This window comes from Jatropha curcas, chromosome 10 (genome assembly GCF_041381405.1).
Source record: "Jatropha curcas cultivar XTBG-Jc1 chromosome 10, XTBG_Jcur_1.0, whole genome shotgun sequence".
Classification (NCBI taxonomy): Eukaryota; Viridiplantae; Streptophyta; class Magnoliopsida; order Malpighiales; family Euphorbiaceae; genus Jatropha; species Jatropha curcas.
In genome coordinates this window covers 4305698-4333393 of record NC_143160.1, presented here as the reverse complement: position 1 = coordinate 4333393, position 27696 = coordinate 4305698, and the positions used below count along the sequence as shown (strand labels likewise).

The 27696-nt window shown below is 35.3% G+C and overlaps 6 protein-coding genes across 17 annotated transcripts; 2 read left to right on the top strand and 4 right to left on the bottom strand.

Annotated features, from left to right (window-relative positions):
- Window positions 1-4350: 4350 nt before the first annotated feature.
- On the bottom strand, window positions 4351-6474 carry MLS (malate synthase). The gene is made up of 4 exons (XM_012224494.4): window positions 5994-6474; window positions 5583-5908; window positions 5173-5503; window positions 4351-5102 (listed from the first exon to the last, which is right to left on the bottom strand). Exons 1-4 carry the CDS (start codon window positions 6414-6416, stop codon window positions 4446-4448), a joined length of 1737 nt encoding a protein of 578 aa, XP_012079884.1. The 5' UTR covers window positions 6417-6474; the 3' UTR covers window positions 4351-4445.
- Window positions 6475-7039: 565 nt separating this feature from the next.
- LOC105640229 (cyclin-dependent kinase G-2) lies at window positions 7040-11715 on the top strand. Of its 4 annotated transcripts, XR_016318540.1 has the most exons (9): window positions 7040-9024; window positions 9142-9277; window positions 9380-9468; window positions 9571-9682; window positions 9771-10008; window positions 10119-10456; window positions 11065-11119; window positions 11229-11312; window positions 11431-11715. XR_016318540.1 is itself a non-coding variant. In XM_089715671.1 (5 exons), exons 1-5 carry the CDS (start codon window positions 7574-7576, stop codon window positions 9879-9881), a joined length of 1899 nt encoding a protein of 632 aa, XP_089571797.1. In that variant the 5' UTR covers window positions 7040-7573; the 3' UTR covers window positions 9882-11715. The 4 variants fall into 4 exon arrangements, 1 of the variants encoding a protein (XP_089571797.1); XR_016318538.1 differs by having other exon boundaries at window positions 9771-10456; XR_016318539.1 differs by having other exon boundaries at window positions 9771-10456; window positions 11407-11715.
- A 646-nt stretch (window positions 11716-12361) lies between these two features.
- On the bottom strand, window positions 12362-14105 carry LOC110010192 (uncharacterized). Its single transcript, XM_020681942.3, has 3 exons — window positions 13712-14105; window positions 13253-13541; window positions 12362-12798 (listed from the first exon to the last, which is right to left on the bottom strand). The coding sequence occupies exons 1-3, from the start codon at window positions 13754-13756 to the stop codon at window positions 12662-12664; spliced, it is 471 nt and encodes a 156-aa protein (XP_020537601.1). The 5' UTR covers window positions 13757-14105; the 3' UTR covers window positions 12362-12661.
- A 910-nt stretch (window positions 14106-15015) lies between these two features.
- On the bottom strand, window positions 15016-18971 carry LOC105640228 (AMP-dependent synthetase and ligase family protein). Its single transcript, XM_012224488.4, has 6 exons — window positions 17736-18971; window positions 17280-17469; window positions 16334-16479; window positions 16162-16229; window positions 15571-15673; window positions 15016-15401 (listed from the first exon to the last, which is right to left on the bottom strand). Exons 1-6 carry the CDS (start codon window positions 18780-18782, stop codon window positions 15276-15278), a joined length of 1680 nt encoding a protein of 559 aa, XP_012079878.1. The 5' UTR covers window positions 18783-18971; the 3' UTR covers window positions 15016-15275.
- Window positions 18972-21150: 2179 nt separating this feature from the next.
- On the top strand, window positions 21151-24199 carry LOC105640227 (O-fucosyltransferase 37). 9 transcript variants are annotated; one of them, XM_089715634.1, is made up of 7 exons: window positions 21157-21872; window positions 22011-22059; window positions 22612-22679; window positions 23038-23120; window positions 23204-23414; window positions 23483-23732; window positions 23826-24199. In XM_089715634.1, the coding sequence occupies exons 5-7, from the start codon at window positions 23353-23355 to the stop codon at window positions 24054-24056; spliced, it is 543 nt and encodes a 180-aa protein (XP_089571760.1). In that variant the 5' UTR covers window positions 21157-21872; window positions 22011-22059; window positions 22612-22679; window positions 23038-23120; window positions 23204-23352; the 3' UTR covers window positions 24057-24199. The 9 variants fall into 9 exon arrangements, with proteins under 9 accessions (XP_089571764.1, XP_089571760.1, XP_089571759.1 ...); XM_089715633.1 differs by having other exon boundaries at window positions 22551-22679; XM_089715635.1 differs by having other exon boundaries at window positions 21157-21627; window positions 21714-21872; window positions 22011-23120.
- Window positions 24200-24326: 127 nt separating this feature from the next.
- LOC105640729 (F-box/LRR-repeat protein 13) lies at window positions 24327-27643 on the bottom strand. Its single transcript, XM_089726824.1, has 7 exons — window positions 27570-27643; window positions 27456-27486; window positions 27184-27357; window positions 26748-27095; window positions 25194-26063; window positions 24936-25076; window positions 24327-24776 (listed from the first exon to the last, which is right to left on the bottom strand). Exons 1-7 carry the CDS (start codon window positions 27641-27643, stop codon window positions 24453-24455), a joined length of 1962 nt encoding a protein of 653 aa, XP_089582950.1. The 3' UTR covers window positions 24327-24452.
- Between the last annotated feature and the right edge of the window lie 53 nt (window positions 27644-27696).

The window sequence follows — 27696 nt, the reverse complement described above, 5'->3', positions numbered from 1 at the left end:
TTCATGCATGGCTCTCAACTAGAACAATCCAGAGCACTTATTAGGATAAGAAGAAACGATAACAGCTTCTATATATGTATAAGTATTTTCTGCTCCTCCAACAGCTCATATTTAGCCAGACGACAAATGCATTTTTCAATTAGCTTACGTTTCTCTTTCTTTTTTTTTTTTTTTTTTTTGGTTAGCACTAGTAAGAGTATCGTCACTGTTTTGTTTGGAGGGGAGAGGGAAGGAAAATATAGGAGGAAATAAAATAATAAAGGAAAATAATTAGGAATAGTTAACTTCCTTTCTATAATTATTTTCAACACTTGTATTTTGATATATAATAAAAGAAATGATATAAATTTATTTTTATTTATTCGGAAATGAAAAATTTTTAGAGGAAAATACACGTTACTGTTCACAATTGACAATTATCTCCTTACTTAAATTATAGGGTATTTAAGGGAGGGTTAAACGTTGTTAATTTAATTGCGGTATTTAGATAATTTAATAAAAGTGATTGAAATTTTCTCTTTTATTTATTATTTTTTCTCTAAATAGAAGAGATTCAAAATATACTGATTCGACTGAAAAATAAGTAAATAAAAATAAATTATTATATATAAAAATAATATTTATTGACAGACTGATATAAAAAAAATAGTTAGTAACAAAATTATTATATATAAATAAGTTTTTTTGTAAAAAATTTTCAAAAAAAGCAGGCGTTGAATGATATAGAGCATTGAAAAATGGGGACGGGATGTGAATGAGAAATTCTAAGTGGCATCTGAACATAGAAAAGTGAAAAGGACATATATAGATTTAGAGGAGACAAGATCATCTGTAAATGTCTATTCTCAAGAATTTGTACCAATGGAGTTAGGTCACCTTTCAGATAAAGGGTAAGCCAAAGACCAAGGAGAAGGGAAGGAATGGTGGAGATCTGTCTCACTGACCTTTCCTTTTATTCGGTATCAAACCCCTTTAATAAATATTTCTTGTTCTTCCATCATTTATCCATACTACGTGTATCCATCTTTTTAAGTGCTACTTCACACGATTTCTTTTCAACCGTCAAAATATATATTCAACTCCGTTATCTTCACACGTTTTATCTGATAAATAATTTTATTATTTTACACGTAATTAATATTCACCATCAAATAAAATTTTTGATTAATGAGTAGAGCCAATCATTAAATGTGTTAATCTCACACTTATGTGTTATTTAGATTTGATGTGTGTGTATATAAATATATATCATGTGTTAGTTTAGGATTTCGAACTACCTTTGTCCTCGAGTCTCTGCCACCCACATGGCATCTGCCCCATTCATTTCTTTAATTAATTACGTGTTTTAGTATTATTTTTCACAAATTAAATTAATTCTGTCCATTTTCATTACTCACATGACTTTCCACAGGTTTCTTGCTTGGTAGAAGAGCAAAGTCAGATTCAAATCCAATAAAGATTTCATAGTATCTGTGTTGTTTGTTCAAATTCAGCAAGTATTTTCAAAAAAAATATTTATCATTTGTTTAAATTGAATTCTGATGGCTAAATCTGAATTTACTGTCTTATTGAGCGAGGAGCTGAATGATTAAAAATAATATCAACAGCTAATTATCGAATGATTAAGTGTAATTTTATAACTGTATTGAGCGAGTTGAATGATTACAAGATGGTATCAGGAGTTGATTGCTAAATGATTAAAAAGTGATATAATGAGTAAATTTTAATTTTTTTATACAATAAAATGTATAATTTATACTAGAACTGTTCTAAAAAGCGCTTTTTTCATTTAGACAAACTTGATTTTCAAATTCAAATTAGCAATTAATCATTTAGTTGAAACTAATAAATAATTTTTTTTTTTAATTTTTATCTAAATTGAAACAAACAGTCTCAAAATCCTAAATTCCAACCATCAATTGAAACGTGTAATTATGAAAATATATTCAGGAGCAATGCATGTGCTAAAAGCACTATATAAATGAATTTTTTAAATTACTCATGACTCATTATTCTTATCATTTTGAATTAAACACAAATTTTAAAAAGGAAAAAAAAAAAAAAAAAAAAAAAGAGAGGCTATCTTCTTAGCCCCATCATGCAACACACAGATAAGGCTTGTCTGTCATGTGAAAATTACTCATTTTTCTTTTCTAATAATGGAAGTAAAAAAAAGAAAAAAAAAGCCTAAGAAAATGACTTACAGTATCAAATTGAGGTAAAAAAAGTTCCATGCTATATATATCTACAAGATAAAGACATTGATTATGTCCCTAATCCTTTTAATTAATTAATTAAATAATTAATTAAATTGGGGGGAACAAACCACAAAGAGCACGACTTTTTTGTTGATTATTTTAGTGGCACACTTCCTAAATTTAGCTAGAAGCTGTATCTCACTTCATCATTTCAACACCTGGACCAATCAGATTTCAACACATCAAAACATTAGAATAATTATTCTAACCTTGTTCTTAATGAGTCAATTAATTTAACCTTGCCTTAAACTAGAGTATTGGGTTTCTGCCACGTGTTCATGTGGGCACTAACTGCACAATTTAAAGCTAGGGCTAGAGCATCTCTACTTTCTAAACTAGAGTCCACTAATAGCTAGATTAGTCTCTTGCAAACCTTTTATATATCCAATAAAGAATTACATGTCCAAATCTAACAATATTAGAACATGCTAGCTTCCACTTCTTCAACAAAATAGAAATTTAACTTCTTATCTAAATGCTACTTAGTCAAATTTAGACATGCTATTTTGGGTATGACTTACGTTTGCAACTAAAGAACCTAACCCAATTCTTTTTTCTTTCTTTCTTTCTTGCTCGAACCTTATTAATCGTTCTGTAGTGATCAGAAATGGCAAGGAAGCTTTGCTAAAGTGGAAAGGAAATGAATGAGGATGAGAATCCCTTACATGTATCTTTCCCAGGTTGACTGTGTTGAGACTGGAGAAATGGGGAAGGATTATTATTTTTAATTTAATTTATTTTTATTTAGTTCTTTGTTTGGAATGATATTGACAATCATGTTAATTAGGTTGAATATTTTATTATGAGTTGATGATATCAACTGAAGAATCATACAAAAATGGTCACCTGCCTGTTCCCTTACTGAAAACAACAATTTATATATTGCTAAATTTAATTGTTCATGGAGATTCTCAATATCTATTCCGCTTTCAACACGAAAGGGAAATCAAAGAGAAGAATAATTTTCTTTTTCTTTTTTTTTTTTTTTAAGGTTTTTCGGTAGGTTTCCAATATCTTTTTTGAATATGAGATTAATTTCGTTAGAGTTTGTGGCTACCCTTTTTTTTAAGTGTTTTTTCTCATAGGAAATTCTTAATTTTGCAGAAATTATCTGCTAAAATCAAGTGCACCTCGCTACAACTTGAACCGCTCTTTATAGATTAAATGAGAAAACAAACATTAATATGCAAGTTATGAGTCAATTTCAATTTTGAAAGAAAAATACTATTAAAATTTACACAGAGTCGTTTAATCAATAAATTTAATTTGTTCACACACACGTCTAAATTTCAAAAGAATGAGGATACAAATTCGATATTCTGGAAATATACTCTATTGAAAGGTCGAAAACATTTATTCTCTATGGTTTGAAGTAGATTACACCTCCTGGTTATTAAAAAATATATATAATTTTGAGTTAGGTTAGAACTTGGATCCCATTTGAAAATGAATTTAATCCTTTTCATTTTACTAGATTAGGCAGTTAAGCACCTTAAATTTTGAATTAATCATATCCTTGTACCAAGGAGAAAAGTGGGAATGTGTGATGGTAAAACTCAAGGGACCACAAAAAGATAAAGGAAAATATTAAAAGAGAAGTAGTCAATTAGCAAAAAATAGAAATAATAAAGAAAAAAAAAACAAAATAATTGAGAGGACAGGCCTGTAATGTTGTGATCTCTAGAGGCCCATTTGTAGCCCAATACCACTGGGCATGTGAAGAACTAAATAAATAAAACGCTGCCGTTCTATATGAGAGAACGACGAGTTCTTTATGTGCTGTCGTTCACCCGATTTCCACAGTATATCACTCGGCGCAAGCCAGAAATTAAAATATTAAATACGTACTCAGAAGTAACATTTTGGGTTCATCGTTCAGGCATGGTTCCAATTTGTTTAGCTCAGCTTTTGTTCATTTTCTGCCGTTTCTGTGTTTTAACTGTTTATAGCTTAAAGAGGAGGATTGGACAATCTAAATAGTTATCGGTTTCTCAATATTGCGCATCAATTTTTGAACTTTCACATGAAATTTGCATTATTGAACCAGTAGCTTCTGATTTGGGGTTTCATATGCTTTCAATTAGAACTTGAATTCAAACAAAAGTGAAATCACAGGGGAGTGTTATTAATAAAACAAAGACGAACTCCCAATACCAGAACTGATAATAGGCAACACATGAAATTTATTTAAAGCTTAGATGATCCCTTGGGGTGATATCTAACAATATTGTTATATGCATCTAAGGTGAGAAAATCATCCAGCGTTTTAGCTGTGCATTGCCTAGTGAAGATCTTGCAAGCCTCCTTATACATTCCTTTCTTGAATTTCTCTTTTCCAACTTCCCTTTCAATCCTAGCCATTTCTTCTTCTACAACTCTTCCAAAAAGATCATTTGTCACCTTCACTCCCAGTCCATCTCCATCCAACTCCACTCCATACTTAATCCATTGCCAATTTTGGACCCTGCTAATTTCAGCAGTGGCAGCATCTTCCATAAGATTGTAAAGAGGCACTGAGCCTGTTCCAGTAAGCCAGGCTGCTAAGTACTGGATTCCAACTCTAGTGTTTAGGCGAAGACCTTCCATTGTTCGAACTCCTCGAGGCCTTTGTAATAGGTCTTCCTCTGTTATATTTGCAGCATCTTCTCTTTTCTTGGCTTGAATTTGGTTTGGAGCATTTCCCATGTTGTTTGTGAATACTTCCATGCATGCTGGGATAAGTCCTGGGTGTGCTGCCCATGTTCCATCATGCCCTGCTTTAACCTCTCTTAGCTTGTCCTTTCTTACCAATTCTAGTGCTGCTTCATTTGCTTCTTTATCATCTCTAATTGGAATTTGTGCTGCCTGTTACAAAATTAAGAATGAGCTCTCTTTTTCATGTTGAATATGATTTTAGAAGATAAATTGAACATACCATGCCACCCATGGCATGCACACCACGCCTGTGGCATGTCCAAATGAGGAGATCAGAGTAACTCTTCATGAAATGTTGGGTCATGCCAACTTGAACCCTATCGGGTAACAGGCGATCCAGGTGAGCCTGGAATGTCTTGACATAGCTGAAAATATAATCCCATCTTCCACAATTCAAGCCAACAGAGTGATCTCTTAATTCATAGAGGATTTCATTCATTTGAAAAACAGCTGGAAGTGTTTCAATTAGAACAGTAGCTCTAATACTTCCTCTTTCTATTCCTGCCATCTTCTCAGCTCTCTCAAACACACAGTTCCATATCTTAGCTTCCCTGCAATATTAAATAACAAAATTGCTTAAACTTATTATTTGAATTTCTCTTTTTCAGGAGAAGTAAAAAAGACTTATACCTTGAGTGCTCCATTTTAGGGAGATAGAAGAAAGGACCATAGCCTGCACCTTGTGTCCTGCGAAATGCAGCATAGTTGTGGTAAAAATAAAGACCGAAATCCACAAGGCAACCAGTTGCGGGTTCTCCATCAATGAGAATGTGAGATTCAGGTAGATGCCAGCCTCGTGGACGGACAAAGAGCTTAGCTATTTGATCATTAAGCTTGTAAACTCTGTTTCTAGCCTTATCATGGTAGGTTATAGTCCCATCAACAGCATCCCTCAAGTTAACATGTCCCCTCATCAGGTTCTCCCAACTTGGAGAAAGTGCATCTTCAAAGTCAGCCTATTATTAAAATGACAACTATTATTTTCAAAGGCTTGCACAATTCAAGAACTGAATTGAAGTACTAACCGTTAAATACACTTACCATGAAAACTTTAGCTCCTGAGTTGAGTGCATTGATGATCATTTTCCTCTCCACTGGCCCGGTAATCTCCACCGTCCGATCAGACACAGCTGGAGGGACAGGGGCACAAGTCCAATCCCCTTCCCTTATATACCTCGTTGCTGGATCAAAGCCTGGTAATGCTCCTTCATTGTATCTCCTCTTGGCTTCCTTACGACACTCCATTGCAAACTTGATGCGGTTTCTAAACTCTCGCTGCAAATCTGCAACGAATTGCAAGGCGTCCCGGGTAAGAATCTTATCAAACTCTCCGTCATACCGGCCACGAATCTCCACTCCTTCGGGAGCATCATAGGCAGCTATTGCACTAGCACCAGCACCAGCACCAGAACCAATATTCTTGCCTGGCGGTGCATAGTAATCATATTGACCAACCGCTACCATCGTTTCTTGTCTTTTCGCTTGTAATGCTTCTTTCTATTTTAAGGTGTGAGCCTGCAAAGGAAAGATTGAAATATATAAAGGGAAAGACCAGACTAAATGGATAAATGCATAGAGAGTTATCGTTGTGAAGGACATGGATGTATGTGCGCAACATTTGATCAAACGTGACGCAAGTTGTTGATAAAGGGAAGGGATATTAAGCTTGACTTTGAAACTTGTGCCTGCCTCGAGAGGTGTAGTTTGTTAGATGAAAGGCAATCGGTGCCATCTTGATCAATTTACACTGCTCTACCAGTGTCTAGCAAACCACCCCAGTTCTTTTGGGCTGGGCGTTATCACTCCATGTGGGTTTTGTATCCAGGCTTTTGGCCAATATATCTACAGTAGACGGAAGGAAAAATCCAAAACCTCAATTGCACGATCAAAGAGGCCTCTGGGCCCTTGATGTTGCCTTCCCATTGGGCCTTTTTAGCTGCCACAAGCAGGCCCTAGGAGTTGAAAAGAAGACAATAAAAATCTGGGGAGTAAAATGTAAAATAAGAGAACGAGAGAAACTGATGACCGCCAACTGTATGTTAAAAAACGGGTAACCGACTCTATGTGCCATATATGACTATTCGAAACGCGGAATAACCCTGCACACGGAAACATAAGAAAAGAAAAGGCTTTCTAAGCACCTTCGTTTCGTTTCCATCGTTTTCTTTTATCTTCTTCTTCGCATGTCTTAATATCTGCGGCCCTCATCTGCGATTAAAGCGCCTCCGTATATCTTCGATCTGTCTTTTTCCTTCCGGTAAGGCCATTCAGTTCTTGTGTCTTGTCGAGGACAGACGGCCTAGAGCACAGAATTCATGGTCTAGGGTTTTCAATTTTGATTTTTGCGTTGAATCGATTGCTTTTTTCCTCTCTCTGGTTATCGCTGAATCTGGTTGAGTTTACTCTTTGTTAATATTTTTGTTTGTTTGCTAAAACAAATCTGTAATATCTTGCTAATTTCTAGGGTTTGATTGGGATTACTTTTGAAAAAAAAAAAAGAAAGGAGAAGTGACAATAAAATTTTTCATTCTTTGGTTTGGGGTTTGGTTATCTGTGGGTTTGTGCTTTATTCATTTGAGCTTGAATTTTGATTGAGAAGAAATTGTGGTTTCTTTATTAATATGGCGGCAGGGCGTGTTGATGTTTCAAGGAGAAGAGGTTACAATGGTCGCTTCAATAAATACTTTGATCGCAATAGGAATGGTTCTGTTGAGCATGGTGTGGTATATAAGAATGGCTACCATAGCTCGTCAGATGCTTCAAATTTTTACTTTCGAAGAACTGGGCTTAGTTGTAGAGATGCAGAGGGAATATTGGGTTATTTTCAAGAGGGAAACGTCATTGATCATTCCTCAAGGTTGGAGGATGGAGAGATACCGAGGAATGATGATGGAATCCAGTTGCCTCCAGAGAAGAGAAGGAAGTTTTCCCCTATTATATGGGACTTGGAGGACAAAGTAGCATTGAAGAATAGTGTTTTACCGGCAACTACTGCGATTCATTCTCAATCTCCGCCAAGTGCTTCTGTCAAGGGGCTAAATGATGCAACGGATGCAGGTGCTGCAAAGTATGCTGTCCCAGTTATGAGTTTGGAGCTTGTGTCAGAAGAGACACGTGTGGCAGGAGGATCTGCTCCTGAGTCCTGGTCCAAGTCTCCAGCAATTTTGTCCTCTCCATCTCCTCTAGAGAAGTATGGGGTTGATGGGCAAGACGAGGAGGAAGAGTTTGCTGAAGCACGGAACATATCCATGTCACGGTGGGCATCTGAGAGTGATTCTCCCAGGGATGTGAATTTGTCTGATGATGAAGGCATTCCTCGAGATAGATTGAAATCATCTGGCTCCAGCCAACGAGATTCCTGTTCAGTATCTGTCTGTGAAGATGAAGATTTTGGAAACAAGTTGGAAGATCATGATTCCAAAATGGATAATGGTGGGATCCAGGATGAAAATGGTTTTCTTAACCAGATACAAGATAGTTTAGGTGAGGTTGAAGAGCCTAATTGTACTACTCAGAAAGGTGTAAATATGCCCCAGACTTCTAGAAGTGTATATGAGTATGAGAAACTTCATGAAATTAATGAAGGCACATACGGTAAAGTATACAAAGCCAAGGATAAGAAGACTGGAAAATTTGTGGCATTGAAGAAAGTAAAGATGGATGTCGGAGGAGACAGGAACTTAGAGGATTACGGCTTTCCCTTGTCATCTCTGAGGGAAATTAATATTCTTGCTTCTTTTCATCACCCCTCAATTGTAAATATTGAAGAAGTTGTCATGAGTGGCCTTGATGGTGTTTTTATGGTGATGGAGTACATGGAACATGACCTCAAGGGGCTTATGCAGGTGATGAAGCAGCCCTTTAGTACAAGCGAGGTCAAATGCTTGATGTTACAGTTGTTGGAAGGTGTCAAGTATCTGCATGACAACTGGGTGCTTCACAGGGATTTGAAGACATCAAATCTTCTTTTGAACAATCAAGGGGAGTTAAAAATATGTGACTTTGGCATGTCACGCCGATATGGGAGCCCATTGAAGCCATATACTTCTCTTGTGGTTACATTGTGGTACAGGTGAGATAAATTTTATATAGTTGTTTGCTATGTTTGCTATTTTATATAATTATCTTGTGAAATTCCAACATTGGAAGCAACTAGGAATTCTGTGCTCATGTACTGTTTACTTTGCAGGGCCCCTGAACTACTGTTGGGAGCAAAGCAATATTCTACAGCCATTGACATGTGGTCTGTGGGTTGTATAATGGCTGAACTGTTGGGTAAAGACCCATCATTCAAAGGAAAAAGTGAAATCGATCAACTTGCCAAGGTAATTATCAACTATACTGGCTCTGTACTCTTGTTTTATCCACATTTATTTTCCCCTCTCTAATCTTTCTAGTGGTAAAATGTTTGAAATAAATAATTGCAGATTTTCAGAGTTCTCGGCACACCGAGCGAGGCAAGTTGGCCTGGTTTTTCTAAATTGCCGGGGTCTAAAGCAAATTTTGTGAAGCAGCCGTGAGTACCCATTTATGTCACATCATCTCTCATCTTGTTTGTTTGTTAATCTTCTTAAGATTATTGTCCATGTTTTAACAATAAGTATGCTATCCTTTTCAGGCATAATTTGTTGCGGAAGAAGTTTCCTGCCACATCTTTCACAGGATCTCCAGTTCTCTCCGATTTGGGATTTGACTTGTTAAACAAGCTTCTATCTTATGACCCAGAAAAGGTATGGTCCATGTCTCAAGTAGTAAAACTATATACTGTTTCAAGTTGCATGATTGTTATACATATTAATGTTGTTTTTGCTACTGCAGCGAATAACTGCTGATGCAGCCCTCAATCATCCATGGTTTAGTGAGGTTCCACTTCCCAAGGAAAAAGAGTTCATGCCTACTTTCCCCCCTCAGTATGCAAGGAAGATGTAGAAGCTGTTCTACTAGAAGTGGCAAATTACTCTACAGCACTTGGGTATCTGAGAAGCTCAGAATCATTTTTGGTGGAGCAACGGGGAAAGAGTGAGGCTCATCGAGGCTGGTGGATTTGAATAATCTGGTGCTTGTATTCCTCTTGGAGATATGTGTTTGTAATTATCTTTTAATCTCTGAGTTGAAGATCTTGACTGTTGACCTTTTTTACTCTCTTGGCATTATTTTTCTGTTCAGGATTGTCTCTTTCAAAAGAAAGAGATTGATTCAGACAATCCAATGGGATACATATCTTTCTTTGTAATGATCCTCTGTAGCCTCCCTGAACTTGTAAGGTGTAAGGTGCTTTAACAGTCATCTTCAGTTCTTCTTGAATCAGCTCGAGTTCAAATTGGTGTAAATAATTCAGCCTACTCACCTTAATGTTTGAAGTTCTCTTTTCTTCTGTAACAAACTGCTGTTTCACTATTTTCCCTTTAATAATTTTTTTGTCTGCAAGAGGAACTCTTTGCGACAAAGGAAGAACATCATTGATGCTTTTCAGTCGAAAGGTCGGAAACCGTTGCACCTGTAAGGTACTCGATATTTTTAATGGTAACCAAGTATCTGGTTTTCTTGCAAGTGGTGTTTTGAAGCCAATTTAGGCATATCATTCAACATTTCATCAGCATTATCTTTTCAGCTATCTTGTTGTTTATGAGAAAGTAGGAGAATATGCTTCAATCTTGAATTATACATGCTTCTTCTTGCTTTCAATCAGAAATCATGACTAGCTTTCTAAGACACTTGAAATTAGAATCACTTCTTTCATACCTTGAAACTTATTTATTTAAATATCATTCGCAAGTGCAAGAACAAGAAGTGACCTTAGGGAGCTAGGACATTTATGGGTCTGTTCCACTGTTATCAACCCTACTTGTGATCATCCTGTCATAAGACAAAGAATCATTGCACTATTTCTGACAAAATATGCATCGTTGTGAACTTGGGGAATTTTGCATTCCTGTAAAAATGATTTGATGCCTGATCAATATTTCTTTTAGTAAGGCGTTGTCACCATTTTTCTGTGTGTATGGGGGCATACGTACAAGTGTTCTGTTGTCTTTAGCTATCTATTTATTTGATTAGATTTTAACTCCGCTCCCACCATTTGAACTGAGAACTCTAAGGTCCTTTGTTGAAGGTAACCAGAACTGCTGCTATATTGTAGACTTTGTATTGGATCAAGTATTCAGCTGGTATGTGGGCGGTATTCCCCTTTGTGGATATTGTTAGTAAGTTTTACTCTTACCTGAGTGCGTAATGTGTATAAAGATAAATAAATTCCTCTTTGTTATGTTCAATTAGGAATGTGCACTTTCTGGCTGTCTTCAAGTTTTCTTCCTCGATTAGTTATCTCATATATGCTTCTCTTCTCAAAGGTGATTGGAGGTAACAACCAATACTTCAATATGTACTCTCTCACCTTTGAAATTTGTCAGCATTGATTGTTGAATCCAGGAGATCTTTATCATGAATTTCTCAGTTTGTTCTGGGATCATGTTTGCAGTCATGCATCGTAGGAAGATGATTTATACAGAAGTAAATCAAAGGGTCCACTGGGACATCATGTTAATAGTGCGAAGACCAATTTTGAACATCTACTTGATTGCTGTGTATAGATTATATAGATATATATCTCCTTTTGTAAAATATTTTTTCTGTATCCTTTTCTTTCTTATTGGATGAATCATGTATGGCTGTGGATCCATACTCGTGATGAACAGAAATAATATATGTTGGAGGAAGGTATCCGTGCGGTTGTGAATTGGAAAATTCTTGAGCATTGATTTAATGGTCAGCTTTTTGTGGTATGAAATTCTCGTATTGATCCTTTTGGCAAAAGTGAATTAGTGAATTAGATCGTTTAGAAATTTCTATTTTTGGTTTTGGAATGAAAGAAAAATGGAAATTAATTCGATTTTATGAAATTAAATTAATGTATACTAATAAAAAGTAAAATATTTAACAACTTACGACAAAATTATCTCTTCTTCTATAAAGTCAAATTTTTATTTTTTTACTTATTTAATTTATTTATTTTATCATTTGACTGTAATAAATTTTTTAAATGATTATTGTGTTTTTTTATTTTAATATTTTTAATCTTTTATTTTATAATTTTTTAGCTTTTTTCGCATTAAGAAAATAGATTCAAGTTAAATATATATTTCTAGCTAAATTAAATGCAATAATTTTATATAGCATATAACATAAATATAGTTGCTATTATTATTTATTTTTGTGAAATTATTATTTTAAAGATGTTTTAAGAAATAAAAATAAATAAATTTTCAGAATTTATTTTATACAGAATCATATAAATTCAATCATTTTATACAAATGAATCTCATATTTTGAATTCATTTATATCAAACTTTAATTAAAAGAAAATTTGAAAAAAAGAGTCATTGAAGTTTACAATTCGGCAAAAGCAACATCTTTTTATTATTAATGATTAAAATTGAAGCAGACGAAGGCCTATTTCTATTTTCATTCCGTCGTTATTATTACTAGTGAAGTTGCAAACTTTTTAATGTGAGGTACCATCAAAGAACAGCTTACTGTATACAGGTTTTACAAATAACGCGAATGATGCATCATCAACATCCTTTGCCAACAATCTAATAATGCCTAAACATACATGCTAATTGAACTAACCAATACATGTAACAACCCATACCTAAATGAAAGCAGAAAATCACAGATAGGAGGGTTTGCAATTTTTTTCCTTTCTAATTTTAAGTGCAAGTTATTGTCTTCCCAAGTACAAAAAGCACAAGTGAGATCTCAAGAAAGAAGATGGTGTTGATGAGTGTCCGGTCAATTCTCCATCCAAAAACAGAAAAACCGCCAGGGTTGGACTGCAAATATGTTACTGCAGAACAGAAACAACCTTCAATTAATAAGCTGCTTTTTTTTAAGAAGATAACATGTCATGCAACCAACACAAACAAAAAATGAAACATAATAGTCTGAGATCAATGTTACTCTTCCCGTTTTCCCATGCAAAGGATATTCATAGAAGGAAAATGGAAATCTGAACTACAATGGTTCTTCTGGAACATCAAAATAAGCATCCTACATAAGAGCAAGCTGTATTTGACTTTGTAAAAGCAATATGATAAACGACCAGCGAGTGTGATCAAGTCATCCAGTACAATCTAATTTAATATTCAGTAGATTATATCACATGCTTTGAGATTAATTTATCTAAAACGCACTCAAGCAAGAACCCTTTAGGAGCATTCAATCACTTGAAAATGTAACTTACAACATAATTTGCAACGGAGAAAATAAAATAAAAGAGATAAGAAAACATTTTTGCATACCAAAAGCTTGTCTCTTGTGATATGAAGAAGTTGATTGTGCGTATGCAGGTATTGGCACATAGTCAACCGATTCAAGATCACTTTCTGAGTAATTTACACGAAGTAAGCTGGCCACATTGGCAGCCTGCAAATTTCCACTATTAGCTGCCATTCCTACATCGCTGGAGGTGCAAGTAACTAAAGAATGCCATTTGGTAGCAACTGATGCAACACTTTGAGCTCTATGTGTGGTCTTTGCTGCCGCATGTAGGCAAATGATTATCCCGACTAGCTGAGCTATGGAGGAAATCTGTCATATAGTAGCAACATTTGCCATAAGAATTAAGTTTAAAAAGTCTTCAAATGCTGAGCAAACAAACATAAACAAGTTGTTAATTAAAACCAATAAATCATTAGAAAGCAGGAAGGAAAGCTGCGCATGAAGCAATGAATAGCATGTTCAGGTGAGATTGCAATTACTGGATTCTCGTAAATCTGTTGATTATGGTTAAAGAGCTTCTTCATAGGAACCAAGAATAACACAAGTTTTTTCAATAAATGGAGTCAGTTTTATGGCTGTTGGGAAGTTTCTTGGGTTCTCTATTTTGGTTATATCATTATCAACTATGTGCAAAAGACATGGTTGATTCTTAGCCAGAGCCAGAGGGATTGTCCTATCGTACTTGTTTTTCTATATTATAGAGGAGCTTTCTACCATGTGCAGGATCTTCAAAACTCGCTTAAACTCTTGATATTATTAATTGCGTGATTCAGTTCGATCACAATCATAAATGGGCCGTGATAGGCCCATGAAATGATATTTGAAGGTTCCCAGCTATTATCAAAGCCATCTTTTCAGAGTTTGTCACTTTCATCCACTTGACGACAATTACAGGACTGTGGTGTACAAAAAAATGAAGTATGCAATTGGCAGATTTTATTAGAGGAACCAAATCTCATATCCTAGTCAGTTCTAATCCATTTATCCATAAGAATAAGAAGAAAAAAAAAAAATATAAGACAAAAAGACTACTACTTTTTTAAAAATTAAAAAATATATATTAATTAAGATTAGACCTAATTTCCTAATCCATTCAAATATTTAATGATTGATGATATTTTAAAGGGCGACCTCACAGCTTATTTAAGGCAACATTGAAAGAGTTCCGAACAAAACAAGTAGGGTTTCTTAGTCAAAAGCAGCAGTTGTTTTATTCTTAAAAACACAGTTACACCTCAACAAATATAGGTTGAGGGTTGTTCCACCAACCAACATCATCTTTGCTTTTCAACTCTTACGTCTTTTTCTTTTTTCTATTTTTCTTTTATTCCTTTCCCACTTTCACATTGTATATATGTCAAAATTAAAAACATTTTTTTCTTTTTTTTTTGAATTCAGTAGTATTTACCCTAACCAAATTCTTAACTGCATTCTTTCTGGTTGGCCTTTTTAGTTACTGTTGTTCCACTAGGTTTGAAATCTCGTACATTTGTCAATTCTTGTTCTTCTATCTTTTACCTTTGCTTATCTTCAGCAAAGAAAAGAAGCCTGCAAAATCTACTACTCAAAAAAATCTTCTTCAATTTTGAATTGTACCAAGCCGGTTCCACCATCGATGTTGCCATAAATAGTAATTGATATTATCTTCCATGGGATCTAAATAATTTCTTAATTTGAATAATAGAATCATTTGTTTTCATTGTAATCAAAACAGGATTGATTTTCTTTTTTTCTCTTTGACTTGTGAGCTATTAATAGACATCATAATTGACCAAACCTGATCTTGAGCCTGCACAATCAAAGATTTATCTAGCAGAAACAGCTCTCCACCAATAGCAGAGAGTATCATTTAATTGTATAATACACAGGCAAGCTTTTAACCCCAAAGAATAACTATATTACAGATTGCAACTGTACTTAATAAACCTCCGCAGCAGCTAGCCGGTTGTTTAACTGCAACCAGTAATGGTGAAGATTCTGATATTAATTTTTCTGTACGGCCAAGTTTTTGACATGTCTGTTGTTGGAACCTAATCGTATGGATCATAATTTGGATGCACCACCAGAGACAGCATGAATAACCAGCTCGCGTCTCAGAATCTTTCCAGCTGGAGATTTTGGAATAGAATCGATGAAAGCAACTCGCCTTATCTTCTTGTATGGTGCAACCTGCAAATGCAAATGGCTGAATAACATTTTCGGAGAATTCAAAATCTCGCCAATGAAGAATAACTACTAATTTGGCTAGCAACTTGAGGCCATGGTTATTGTTAGCTGCTTTACAATAAGGGCATCACTTTAGCTGAAAAATGTTATACTTAAGTAATGAGAAGCGTGCCTGTTTTGCAATGAAATCCATAACTTGAGCTTCAGTAATATTTCTTCCTGGTTTCCTCACTATATAGGCCATGGGAATTTGACCTGCATCTTCATCAGGATATCTGCTTCCAGATATCATGAGTCAATGAAACAAGAACACCTGTTAGCTCTTCACAAGCAAACAAAATATGCACAAAGCTAATGAAATTTAATTAACAGGCTAATTCAATGGGAAACTAGGACACCAGTATTCTTTCATATTCTTGGACCCTCAAGGTATTGCCCTTGATTCGACATAAACAGTTTTTCCTTATTGGTGTGAATCTTCTTGCTATTATTAATATTACGGCCAAAAATGTATATTACGGCCAAGATTATTGTAATAGCACATCTATCTAAAGAGGAAGAGTGAAGATTGCACATTCTCACAGCTAATTCCAGAAATCTGGGGAAGAATTTATGACTTATCATACGAGAAATACCACTTTGTAAGCTTAGAAAAACTAGTTAGCTCGTGAAGTCCTGAGCAAAATGCCTGTGAGAAATTGACAGAATGCAGAAATCTATGACGTAGAAAAATGTTCAGCCGATAAGATGGCTAGATACTCACGGAACTACAGCAGCATCAGCAATTTCAGGATTGGACTGAAGTAACTGTTCCAACTCAGCTGGGGGCACCTGCAAGTTATAAGATAATTTTATAAAGGAGTTAAATAATTTACAATCATGAAGTCTATAGCTAGTCAAGATTAGGCCACAAAGGTCAAGGGCAATTCAATCACCTGATATGCCTTGTATTTTATCAGTTCCTTTAACCTATCAACAATATAGAGGAAACCATGAGAATCAAAATAACAAAGATCTCCAGTCTTTAACCAACCCTCTGAGTCCAAGGTTTCGGCAGTTGCCTTCTCATCTCCTACATAACCTGCATTAACACCATCTGGCTCATAAAGAAACAAGCTTTCATCTTTAACACACAGATTTGAGTGGAACGGTTTGAAAATATAATTAAGTAGCCAGAAAGAAGTAGTGTCAAGACATTAAAAGTGCGAAATTAAATTTTCCACACAATCACCAATAAAAAAGAAAAACAATTAACTCTTTGTCTTGGTATTTAATTTTCCATCTTTCCTTTAATTTATATCATTTAGATGGAGGCATGCATCAATCTCTACTTCATCTTAAACAGTGTGACATATATTATGTATAAACATGGTAGATTAGATGTAGTCAAAAACTGTAACAAGGATTGTGCAAATTTTTCTAAAGTAGAATTAGAACCGATTCAAATCAGAAAACTTATGAGAAAAAGACCACCTTAGCTGAGGTTATATGAGCAGGAGAGGCAATAGCAGAGGCTACCTATTGCATTTACAGTCAAGAACAAATACACATAATTGATCATACCATTGCATAGAGCTACCTCAACAAAGCAAACGCAATACTCAAATTGCTGCTTGCAGTATATATTGGCCCGACAGAATGAATTTAACAAATCAAGTACTATCACTTTTCACCGATGTGCTTATCAAAAAGCAGATATGCATCTACCATTTAATTCTCTGATGCTAAACAAGAAGTGCAAGACATTTTCAAGCTTACAAAGTAAGCACAAGAATTAAAAAAACATCCCATGTATTAAATTAGTTTAAAGCTTTCAGCGAGGATAGGCACAACACTGGACACAAGAAAGCAGGTAAAAACAAGCCAAGAATTAGTCATTACCTTTCATGACCGTTGGCCCTCGCAACCACAGCTCTCCTCTCTGGCCAGGAGGCAACGCCTCTCCAGTTACAGGATCAACAATCTTGGCTTCCATATTTTCAGCTAAACGACCAACAGAACCATGCATCTTGGTCTCTTCTGGCTCTGACATCCTTGCTGCCCCGCCTCCAGTTTCAGTCAACCCATATCCCTAAGACAAATTAGCACAAGAAAGAAAATTAACATTTCCTCAACTAACATAAAAGCAAAGTAACCAACTTTCAAGAAATTAAGTTTCACACAATTCCAATTAAATCTTAATATCAATATGGGTCCAATTGAAGTTTAACCAATGCCTAAACATTTGTTTTACAGTAAAAAATTTAGAAATTTCAAAAGCTGAACTTCTTTCACAATAATCATCAGGTTACTGCGAATTAAGAACGTCAACCAAAAGTAAAGAATAAAGAGACCTACCTCTGCAATTTCCACTTGTGGAAATTTTTCTTTGAATCTATGGGCAACATCCTTTCCCAAAGGAGCTCCGCCGCTTCCCAGCAGTAACAACGAGCTCAGATCATATTTTTTAGTTAAATCCGATTTCACCAACCCTACAATCAACGGCGGCGAAACTGGCATGTAATTAACCTTATACTTCTCAATGGTTCTCAACATTCCTTCAAAATCAAATCTTTCCATCAACACTACAGTCTCTCCCATCGCAGCAGCTCTTATCAACATAAAGAAACCAAAAACATGAAACATTGGCAACGTAAACAGCGCTATTGGGTGAGGTTCCGGTTCGTTGGGGTCAGACTCGCCTCTATTATGACAAAACCCAGATATCAACGCGATCAAGTTCCGGTGAGTCAAACATACTCCTTTGACTTTCCCTGTGGTTCCTGATGAATAAAGAATTGCTGCCGGATCAGACTGGTCCACTTTAACCGGTTCGAATCGGTAACGGCCGGCGGGTTTGGATTTGGTCAACAAGGAGAGGAATTCTGGCGAGTCGATGAGGACTGTACCGAGGGGGAGAGAAGGGAGTTTGTGAGCTGTTTGGGAGGTGGCGAATGCGATTTTTGGCTTGCTGAGTTGGATTTGGTGAGTTACCTCCGAGTTAGAACCGAGTGGGTTGGCAGGAGAGACAGTTACACCGAGAGAAAGGAGAGAATAGTAGAGAATGGGAATATGAAGTGAAGGAGGGCATAAAATGAAAGCGACATCGTTTCTAGAAAACGGGTAGAGAGCTTTGAGAGAGAGAGCGAGAGTTTCAGTCTGTTCAATAAATTGAGCGTGCGTTAAAGAATCGCCAGTGCTAGAGTCCACAAGAAAAGTTACGGCGGCTGGGTCGGCGGTGGTGGAGTGAAGGAGAGCCAGAGAGAGTTGAGTAATGGAGAAAGGTTCATGTAGTGGTGGCAGAGGAGTACGTGGTCGTAGACTGTGAAAAGTTCTGGTTTCCTCGCAAAAACCATTGTTTGGATCAATTGAATGGACGGCGGTTTCCGATGCTTTTGTTGCCATTGATAGCGATACAGAAAAAAAAATGAAACCGAAGTTGTGGTGGCAATAAAATGGAGAGGACGAGAGACAGACAGTTTAATGGAGGGGAAGCTGATATTTTCCGCCATTTTCTGACTGTAGCGGAAGGGGATTTGTCGTTTTAGGATACTTTATTGCTGTCAGTTATGTCGTTTAGGTCGTCAGGCTGTTGTTGTTGACAATAACAGAAATATATAAACTCTAACCCTGTAAACGTGTTGAAATTTCAATTTTAAAACAGGAAATGGGGCGGAGAAATTTGACCGTTGCCAAATATTATGAGCATGGAATTATTAGAAATATTGTCACTCTATTAGGGTTTTTAATAAAATAATATAAAAACAGATCCCACTTAACAAGCTGGGTTAACTTAACCCAAGCCCCCAGAAAAAAATTAACAGAACTCACAGGTTTCGTCCATCCCCTTCTTTATACAGCAAATGCAACAAATCAAAATCTACAACAAATCAAAAGTTGCAAATGATATCAATACTGGACAGCAAATACCAATTTTTCCACCAACCAAACACTCAAACAAAGACTGAATCCCTATATACAGTTTTAGAGATTCTATCAATTCATCTCTAAGTTACACTCAACAAGCATTAAAAGCAAACCCATTTGCTCAGAATCTTCCCTTTATACTTAATGCTTGTCATTACGCCAGATTTAGAACATGGTTGCTAAAATTTCACAAAACAAAAATAAAGCGCAACGCACATGTACATTGCCACTGAGATTTAAGAAATAGATGGCAGAAAGCAGCCACTGGCATTGCTAATGCAGTGGATCGAGCACAGAATAATCAACGAGCAACTGCAAAAAACTCGAAGATAATGATGATTAGGGGTCAACGCAGATCTGGAGGTTTAGAGCTTATTGTTTGCAAATGAAATACTGATGGGAAGTAGAGATGCGTGGAAGCTGGATGGATGGTCGAGGAAGAAGAAAGAAGGGTATCAGGATTTTAGTTTCCTCATCCAAACGGTGTTAATTAATTTAGTTTAAAGTCAAAGGTAAACAAAATAAAATAGAATAGCCAGTACTCTTTCCTTCCCACAAGATAGACTGCTTTCAATTTTTAATTCAAATTAAGAAAAAGTAATTAATACAATTTAAAAAAATTATCTACATTTTTCTACTAATAAATTCCTGTATCAATATGAGATAATATCATTTTCAATAAAAAAATCAAATAGAGGGTATGCCATGTCAGCAAAAACCCGACGGTCAATTTGAGTGTGTCATTTTTTATTGACACGTGGATTTTTATTTTATGAATAGTTACTTTGGGATTTTTTGGGTTACGCTTTGGTAGGTTACATCTGAGCCAGTAGAATGAGTTAGTTAATTTAGTTATTTATTTTTTTAAAATAAAACTAAAAGAACGTAGTGAATGAAGGAAAGGTTTGCAACACCCGACCCGATACATGGGTCCACTTGGTCCTAAATTTTTCTTTTTTAGAGAAAAACATATATTGTAAAAATAAAAAGTATATTATAATTCGAATTCATGTTAAGCCTAACCATATTAACATCAGCCATTTAATTTTGGCACATTTATATTTTATGTGAAAATAAAATTTATTTCTGAAAAGTGCGTTTATGAATAAAATTATAATCCAACCGTTACAATTACATTTACTTAATATTTTAAAAGAATATGAATTTTGATTTTTACAAGTTAAATTGCATGTTAGTGGATTCTGAACTTTCATAAAATAAAATACATTATTAGCTGTACTTTCAAAAAAGAAAATAGTCCATAATTTGAAGAAAATTTAATGTAAAAAGTATTAATATTCGTCAAAGTGCTTAAATGTACTTCGATTGATAAATAATTGTTGAAAAATTAAGAGAGGAGTTTGCATTTGTAAGATTAAAATATTGATATTTTTTATTCAATGATTTTAAAATAATATTAAAAATATTAATTAATGTGAAATTTGTGAATAATAATATCAATATTTTTTATTAAGAACAATATTGACTATGTTTGCTTAAATTTATGGAACCTATGGTTGGTGATGTTTGAACTATTATTTTGTTTAAGAAATTTGCTAGTGTTTTAAAGAGAATAGGATAATGATAATTTCCATGAGGAGATATTCAAATAATTTTAGTTTAATCTATTAAAATACTTTGAATTTTTGCTGATAAAAAAAAAAATATTTGGTCAGTAATTGGATGCTAGTATACACAATACTTACATGAGTTTAATCGGGTGAGTTTGTTAGATGAGCTGTTGTAACTAATTGCTGACTAGGATTTGATATTTTCTTTTTCCTCTCGAAGCTTCTACAAGCTTCCAGCATCTAATTCTGTATATATAAACTCTGTCTTCTATCGATAAAATACCAGAATGAAGTTTTTCCATTTTCTTCAATTTTAATAGTGTGGGTATGCATATACTAGTACTAACCACCCCAACTCAAAGTCCATAGCTCTTTCTTTTGCAGCTTTGTCATCTGATTCAGAATCATAAGGTTCAAAATAATAAATTTTGTGTGAATTTGACGGGATCTGTGCTCTGGCAGGACGTGCTTGGCCGTAGATTTTCACGCACCGCATTATACGCTATTCGCCGCGGTGCCGTGCGTGTCCAACGATTTCCACGACTTAATCATTGTAACCAAACCAATTTTCGTGGAATCGTTGCCCCGGCGAATACGGTATCATGCTGGCCGTGAATATCATGCTGGCCGTGAAAGTGTACGGACATGCACGTCCTGCCAGAGCCCAGATCCCGTCAAGTCACACAAAATTTATGGAGGAGCACACCCTACCAGAGATGAGCACACCGTACCAGAGCAGGCTCAGGATCTTGGTTATGCTTGATTCTTTTCTTTCTCTATTTTGGGTATTTCTATTTCAAGCTTCATTCACAGTTTCTTTTAGCTTCTCTTTCTACAGCAAATGGAGAAGATGAGCCTGGACTAGCAAAGAGTGTAATGGTGCCATTACCCGCTCAAGGAGCTTCCGGTAATGTGTCAAAAGAGGAGAAAGAGTTTTGGGAGAAGCCCGATGGAGAAGGGTATAAACCAGACCAAAGCAGAACCATGTGAAATGGAGGTATTCCGTCTATTTCTTACCAGTTTTGGCGCATTCCCGCCCCCCCCCCCCCCCCCAATTTATACGTTTTCAAAAGAAAGTCCTCTTTAATCTTTATTCATTATTTGCATTTTTTTTTTTAATTATTTGTTGAACCAGCTTCTTAATGAGTCGGGGTTTAGCAATGCGTCATTGCAACAATGCAAAGGTAATCTTTCTACCCAGAATTTCCACATATCTAGATATTACTTGCGCATTACTTACGGTAACTGTATGGCTAATTTAAAAACTATTGCAAATTTTTTGCCTGGATATGTCCTTTAGTGATTGAGTTGGGACACTGTGACTGGTTTTAACTTTCTTCTTTGCCTGGATGAACCTTATAACTTCTACTTCCATGGACCTTAAATGCAAATTCTCTGAGGCTGCCTGTGAACATTAAAATTATATTTTAGATGCTCGAGCATATTATGTACAAAAATGACAAAGAAAAGACTGAATAAGTTGTCAGCAAGTATATGCTCTTAGTCTTTCTGTTTAGTAGATAAATAGGAATGAATAATTTTTTGTCTATGTATGAAACTTTTAGAAAATCAATTGGATCTCCTTATTTTTTTTGTAATATTATTCTTTATCTTGCCCTTTTATGTTCTTAGTCTGCTCTTGTTTATGAATATAACCTTTTCATGGGGTTTGCAGGTTTCTTCTAAGGCTCTCTTCTCACCTTTAATTTGCATGTTGATAAATGCTGTTGCTCCAGGGTTTATTGCCTCTGATTTGATTGTCGAGAAGATATTGAGAAGAAAATATTGGAAACCATCCCTTTAGGTGGGAGCACAGTCAAATTTTTACTGACTGAATATTATATTTCTGCCCAAACAAACAATTTTATTTCTCGGAATACTTGTTGTCATGGGTGAATCAAACAACTTTCCTCACCGGTCTATAGTTCAACCAGTGTACCATTTTTAGTGTAGGACTGTTCTTGCAATAAAATAGTTTCTCATCCTCCATTTTTCCAAGTTAAGGATGAAAGACATTCCTAATTCAAAAAAAATATGAAAATGACCATTCTACTTCAAGATGGCTTTCGCTTTTGCATAAATTTCTGAAGTTTGTTTACTACACAGGAAACAATGAGATACAGGTAACTGGAAAATGCTTATGTTTGGAAATGTGGTAACAGGGCAATATGGGCAGCCAGAAGAAGTTGCTGGACTAGTGGAATACTTAGCACTTCATCCTTCTGCCAGTTTCATCACTGGACAGGTACTGTTTTATAGTTTCAACTAAGTCTTCCTTGCTCTTTCAAGAAATGCAGCTTTCCTCAGCAATCGTTCAATTCATTTTAGGTGTTTACCATCGATGGAGGAATGGTTATGCAAATGATTGATAAAATCATAGCTGAAGTGGATGTCTTACTGGTTTAGGCCAAGAATTTGACAATATCATAGCTGAAGTTCGTGAAGCTCAACCAGAATACCTTGCTGGAAGGCTAAACATGAGTCATACTCAGAGAAGACTCGCTGGTTTATGTCCTCTAAATGCATTAGAAATTGCAAGGTTAAAAAACCCACAAGCCTGAACTTGACTTTGTTTACAGCAAACTAAATAAAATTGTCTTATTGCAGACTTTTGAAGGCTTTAGGAGCCCCAAGAAGTGCACGCATATATGTAGCAGGAGGCGAGCCATTTGGGGGTTCTCAGGCATTGCAGCCACTTGCAGCAGAATATCAAATTTTAGAAATGCTGGCGAAGGAAGGAGAACTTGCACCTTATAACAAGAAAGCTTCTGCTATGGCTGCAATTGATTACATTGTTTCTTTAAGCAGCAATGTGTTTATACCATCCCATGGAGGGAACATGGGACGGCTTATGCAGGTGTAATTAAGTAATAAGTAGTGAAATTTACCATTAATTGAAAATGAAGCTAAAAAAACAGCAACTAGTTAATGTTTTCTGTTATATTGTCAGGGTCACAGAGCCTATGTAGGTCATTGGAAATGCATAAAGCCCAATAAGCGAGCAATGATTCATTTCTTTGAAGACAACTCTCTTTCTGATGCAGAATTTGGAAGTATAGTGAGGATGCTGCATAGGAAATCTAGAGGACAGCCTGAGCCAAGAAGTAATAAGAGAGATAGAGATGTGATTGCATACCCAGTACCTGAGTGCATGTGCAAGCACACTACACCCATTTTTTGAACCAACTCAAAGAATGACAATGTATATATATATAGACTTGTTCTGTGAACTATTTTAGCTTGGCTTTATATATATCTTGTTGGAAACAAATTTAAAATGTTATAATAATAATAGAGATAAAATGATAAAGTTTAAAAGGTTTATATATGTGAGGTAAAATGTTCCTAATTTGGTAATTGTTTGTTAACTCAGTAGTAATAATAGAGATTTGATTAAAACTGGAAAACACATTGTAAATTTATTTATTATATATAAAAAATATTTCGAGTATTAAAATCAAAAACCAGATGCAATGCTCCTTCAAAACCGTGCAGTTCTGGTCCATAAGCTCTGTAATAATTATAAAACTATAAGATTACACCAAACCAAAACCATAAGATTGGAATAATTATAAAACTAAATAATAACTACTTCAACGCTTGCAGGAATTATTCTTTTTAATTGCAGAGCGCGCTGCAGTGCGTCTTGCTTCTCCTTATCTTCCTCGAACTCCCATGGAGTTCCTAAACTGTAAGGCTTCCTGCGATCGATTATGAGTTTCTCGAGCACGATGGCTGTCTCAAAAATATAATATAAAAATTGAAAGTCAATCGTATATCCGACAAATCCCATAATTTCCACTATCTTGAGACTTTGATGCGGGGTTTTGATGATTGTCGGTTTTTCCTTCGTCAAACGAAACCCTTTCTGGTGGAACAACATAGCCTTACTTATCATCAACTGCATGATCAAAGGGAAAGCAAAAATGGATCGGTATTATATATATATGCTCATGATCGAAAGAAAGATGTTCGCGTTTGACCTAATAACAGAAATGAAAAAAAGGGAATGGGGATGAACAGAACAGAGTTTCTGCAATTCTAAGAATGATGAGATTACCCGTAAACTAAGTTTCTGCAAGCTAGGACATGCCTTTAACAGAGGATCTATCCAAAGCAGACTATCATGGGAATCCGCACATCCTCCTATTACTAAATGCTTTAAATTAGTCAGTTCGGGTATATTTGGCATCTGTAATATCTACAAGAAAATATATATATATATATAGTCAGGAATTAGAAGCAACAAAATTCAAAAGAAAATGGCAAACAACTATTGAACAAAATAATCACAACAAAAGACAAAATTGATACTCACTGTGGAAAAATCCAAATGAAGAATCTGTAGCTGAGAAAAGAAGCTTAAAAGTTGGAGCAATACGAAAGTTGGACTGTCCAAACAATAGTAAGAAAGATATACATGGATAAGTGAGGGAGCATGTACGATATGCAATCTCATCTTTCGGCCAAGGTATCCAAAATAAACAAGATTTGGCGCACATATTTCCAGTTGTCCGAAATCTTGGCAGTATTGTATTTCCAGATGCTTCAGCCGGAAGGGTGATGGACCTGCAACTTTAAGACTCAATAGAGACACTGACCTATTCACAAGCAGTCGCTCAAGATTAGGACAGTTAGAGAGGAAGTGCTCGAGAACTTCAGCAGTTACATCTACATTCGTCAAGGATACGGAGGTTAAGGACTTAATGCAAGAGGAGCCAGCATGTGCCATCGACAAGGTATAGCACCTTGAAACTTCAGGTATAACCTTGGAATCGAAGTTAAATTCAAGTCTTTGAACTCTCCTTGATAATGCAAAGTGAAGCCAATTGTCAATCTCATTTGCAGAGGTTTTATCAAGATCAAAACGAATCATAAACTCATCAATGATGGTAGCCTTGTGTAATTTCAGGATCTGACTCACCCAATCTATGAAACAAGGCCTCTTTTCGAGCACCAATTTGTGACTAGGGAAACATTGAAAAAGAACTTCTAAACCATCAAAGTTCAAGGAACTTGTATATGCAAACAAAGGTCTCCACCTCTTACACACTGCACTTACCCTCGCCCTTTCCTTAAGGGTCAAGTGGACTAGAATGGTTATAAGAATATGATCAGGCAAAAGACCAATCCGATCCTTGAAAGTACTTTCTCTTTCACGATTCTTATCATCATCAACAACATCCAGCTGTTTGCGAAAAAATTAAAAAAAAAAAAAAAAAAGTTATATTACTTTTTTTGTTAAAAAACAATCAAAACATAAATTAAGTTACCTCCTGAGTTGACGATATTCTGACCATCTTGTTCAATTTTTCAGCTTTCCGCGTCTTCAAATTTCTGAATTGGTCTAATAAAACGGAAACGACAAAACGAAAAAAGTTTTCAAATAACGTTAATTAACTACTTATTTAGAGATTATCTATAATGAAAAATTTTAGAGCGATGAATCGATTGCTGTTGAGGGAAAAAAACACTGACTATGGATTTGTGGGAAGGCTACGCAATTCTTTTTATAGCAGTGAATATGTAACCTATTCGGTTTCCTGGTGGAATTTGTATATCCTATCAAAATAAGGTTTCATTATTCTTACATTAAAACAAATTCTTTTATATGTATTACTTTGAGTTAATTTTATTTAAAAATTAAAATTTTAAATAAAATACATACTTTAATTATTAAAAAATATTTTTTTAAAATTATCTATCTACCTCCTCCATGTATATATTCATGCGTACAATTAGATTTGATTATTATTTTTCTCTTTTTGAAAACCAAGTAGGAGTTTTCTAATTATATTTTTCTTATGCTTTGATATGTGCTTTTTTTTAATCTGTTTACTTTTAAACATTAGAGTTGATAAAAATATTTTACAGTTGAATTTTTCGAGTGTTCACCCATTGTAGGATTTTCATCAAGTGTAAGAGTTTGAAGCTTCACCATTGTTGAAATTTTTTGAAGAACCGAACCAAAAAGATAATTTGAACTCAAATCCAAATATTCAAGTGAAGACAACTGATGAATTTTGTCTGGAAGTGGACTCCAAATACCCGGAGATACAAGACTGAGGACTCTCAAGCTGGTTAGCCTCGAAAGAGTGACAACAAAAGAATCTATAGAGAAAATCTCTGATAAAGTTTGATCTGGAATTGCATACCCAACAAAATTACCGACCTCAGCTGGCTTGTCTCCTGTAATTCCGAGCTCAGTAACGAAATTGTCCTGGCATGTCACACTGACTTGTGTGGATGAAAAAATATAGCAAAAATCTACAGTATGATCCTTCCAAATTTCCAGTTGAGTTGGGTACTCTAGATGCTTCCTTAATTGAAGAAGCACTTGAGTTTGTGAAGATTGTAATTGATGGGAACCCAGAATTAGAGAACCCCATATCACAAATGGCAGCAACAGCGAACTGGAAAAATACCCCGTGAATAAAATCTTGCCTTTTGTATTCACACTTTGCGATTATGCTTTCAAGTATCTGAAAGCCAAACATAAAATAAATTGTCATAAAGTGAAATGCAGACAAGTTTTAATGACTGAAACAGAGAATAACCCATGTAGGATCATAATCTATACCTGAAGTTTAGAAAATTTCTCTTCTCCTTTTCTGCCTTTATCAATGAAACAAGTATTGAATTATTAGCATTAACCAAATTTGTTTTTGGCTGGATTTAGGGTGGTGGGGGGTACCTGGAGTAGATGTAGCTCATAAATCCATATGGTGTTCTTCCCTGAAGAGTGTCGCTGTGAACTTTCTCCAACATTAAAAAGAGTATTCAATTTCAATTACTAGAACATTCAATTAGGGAGAGATTTC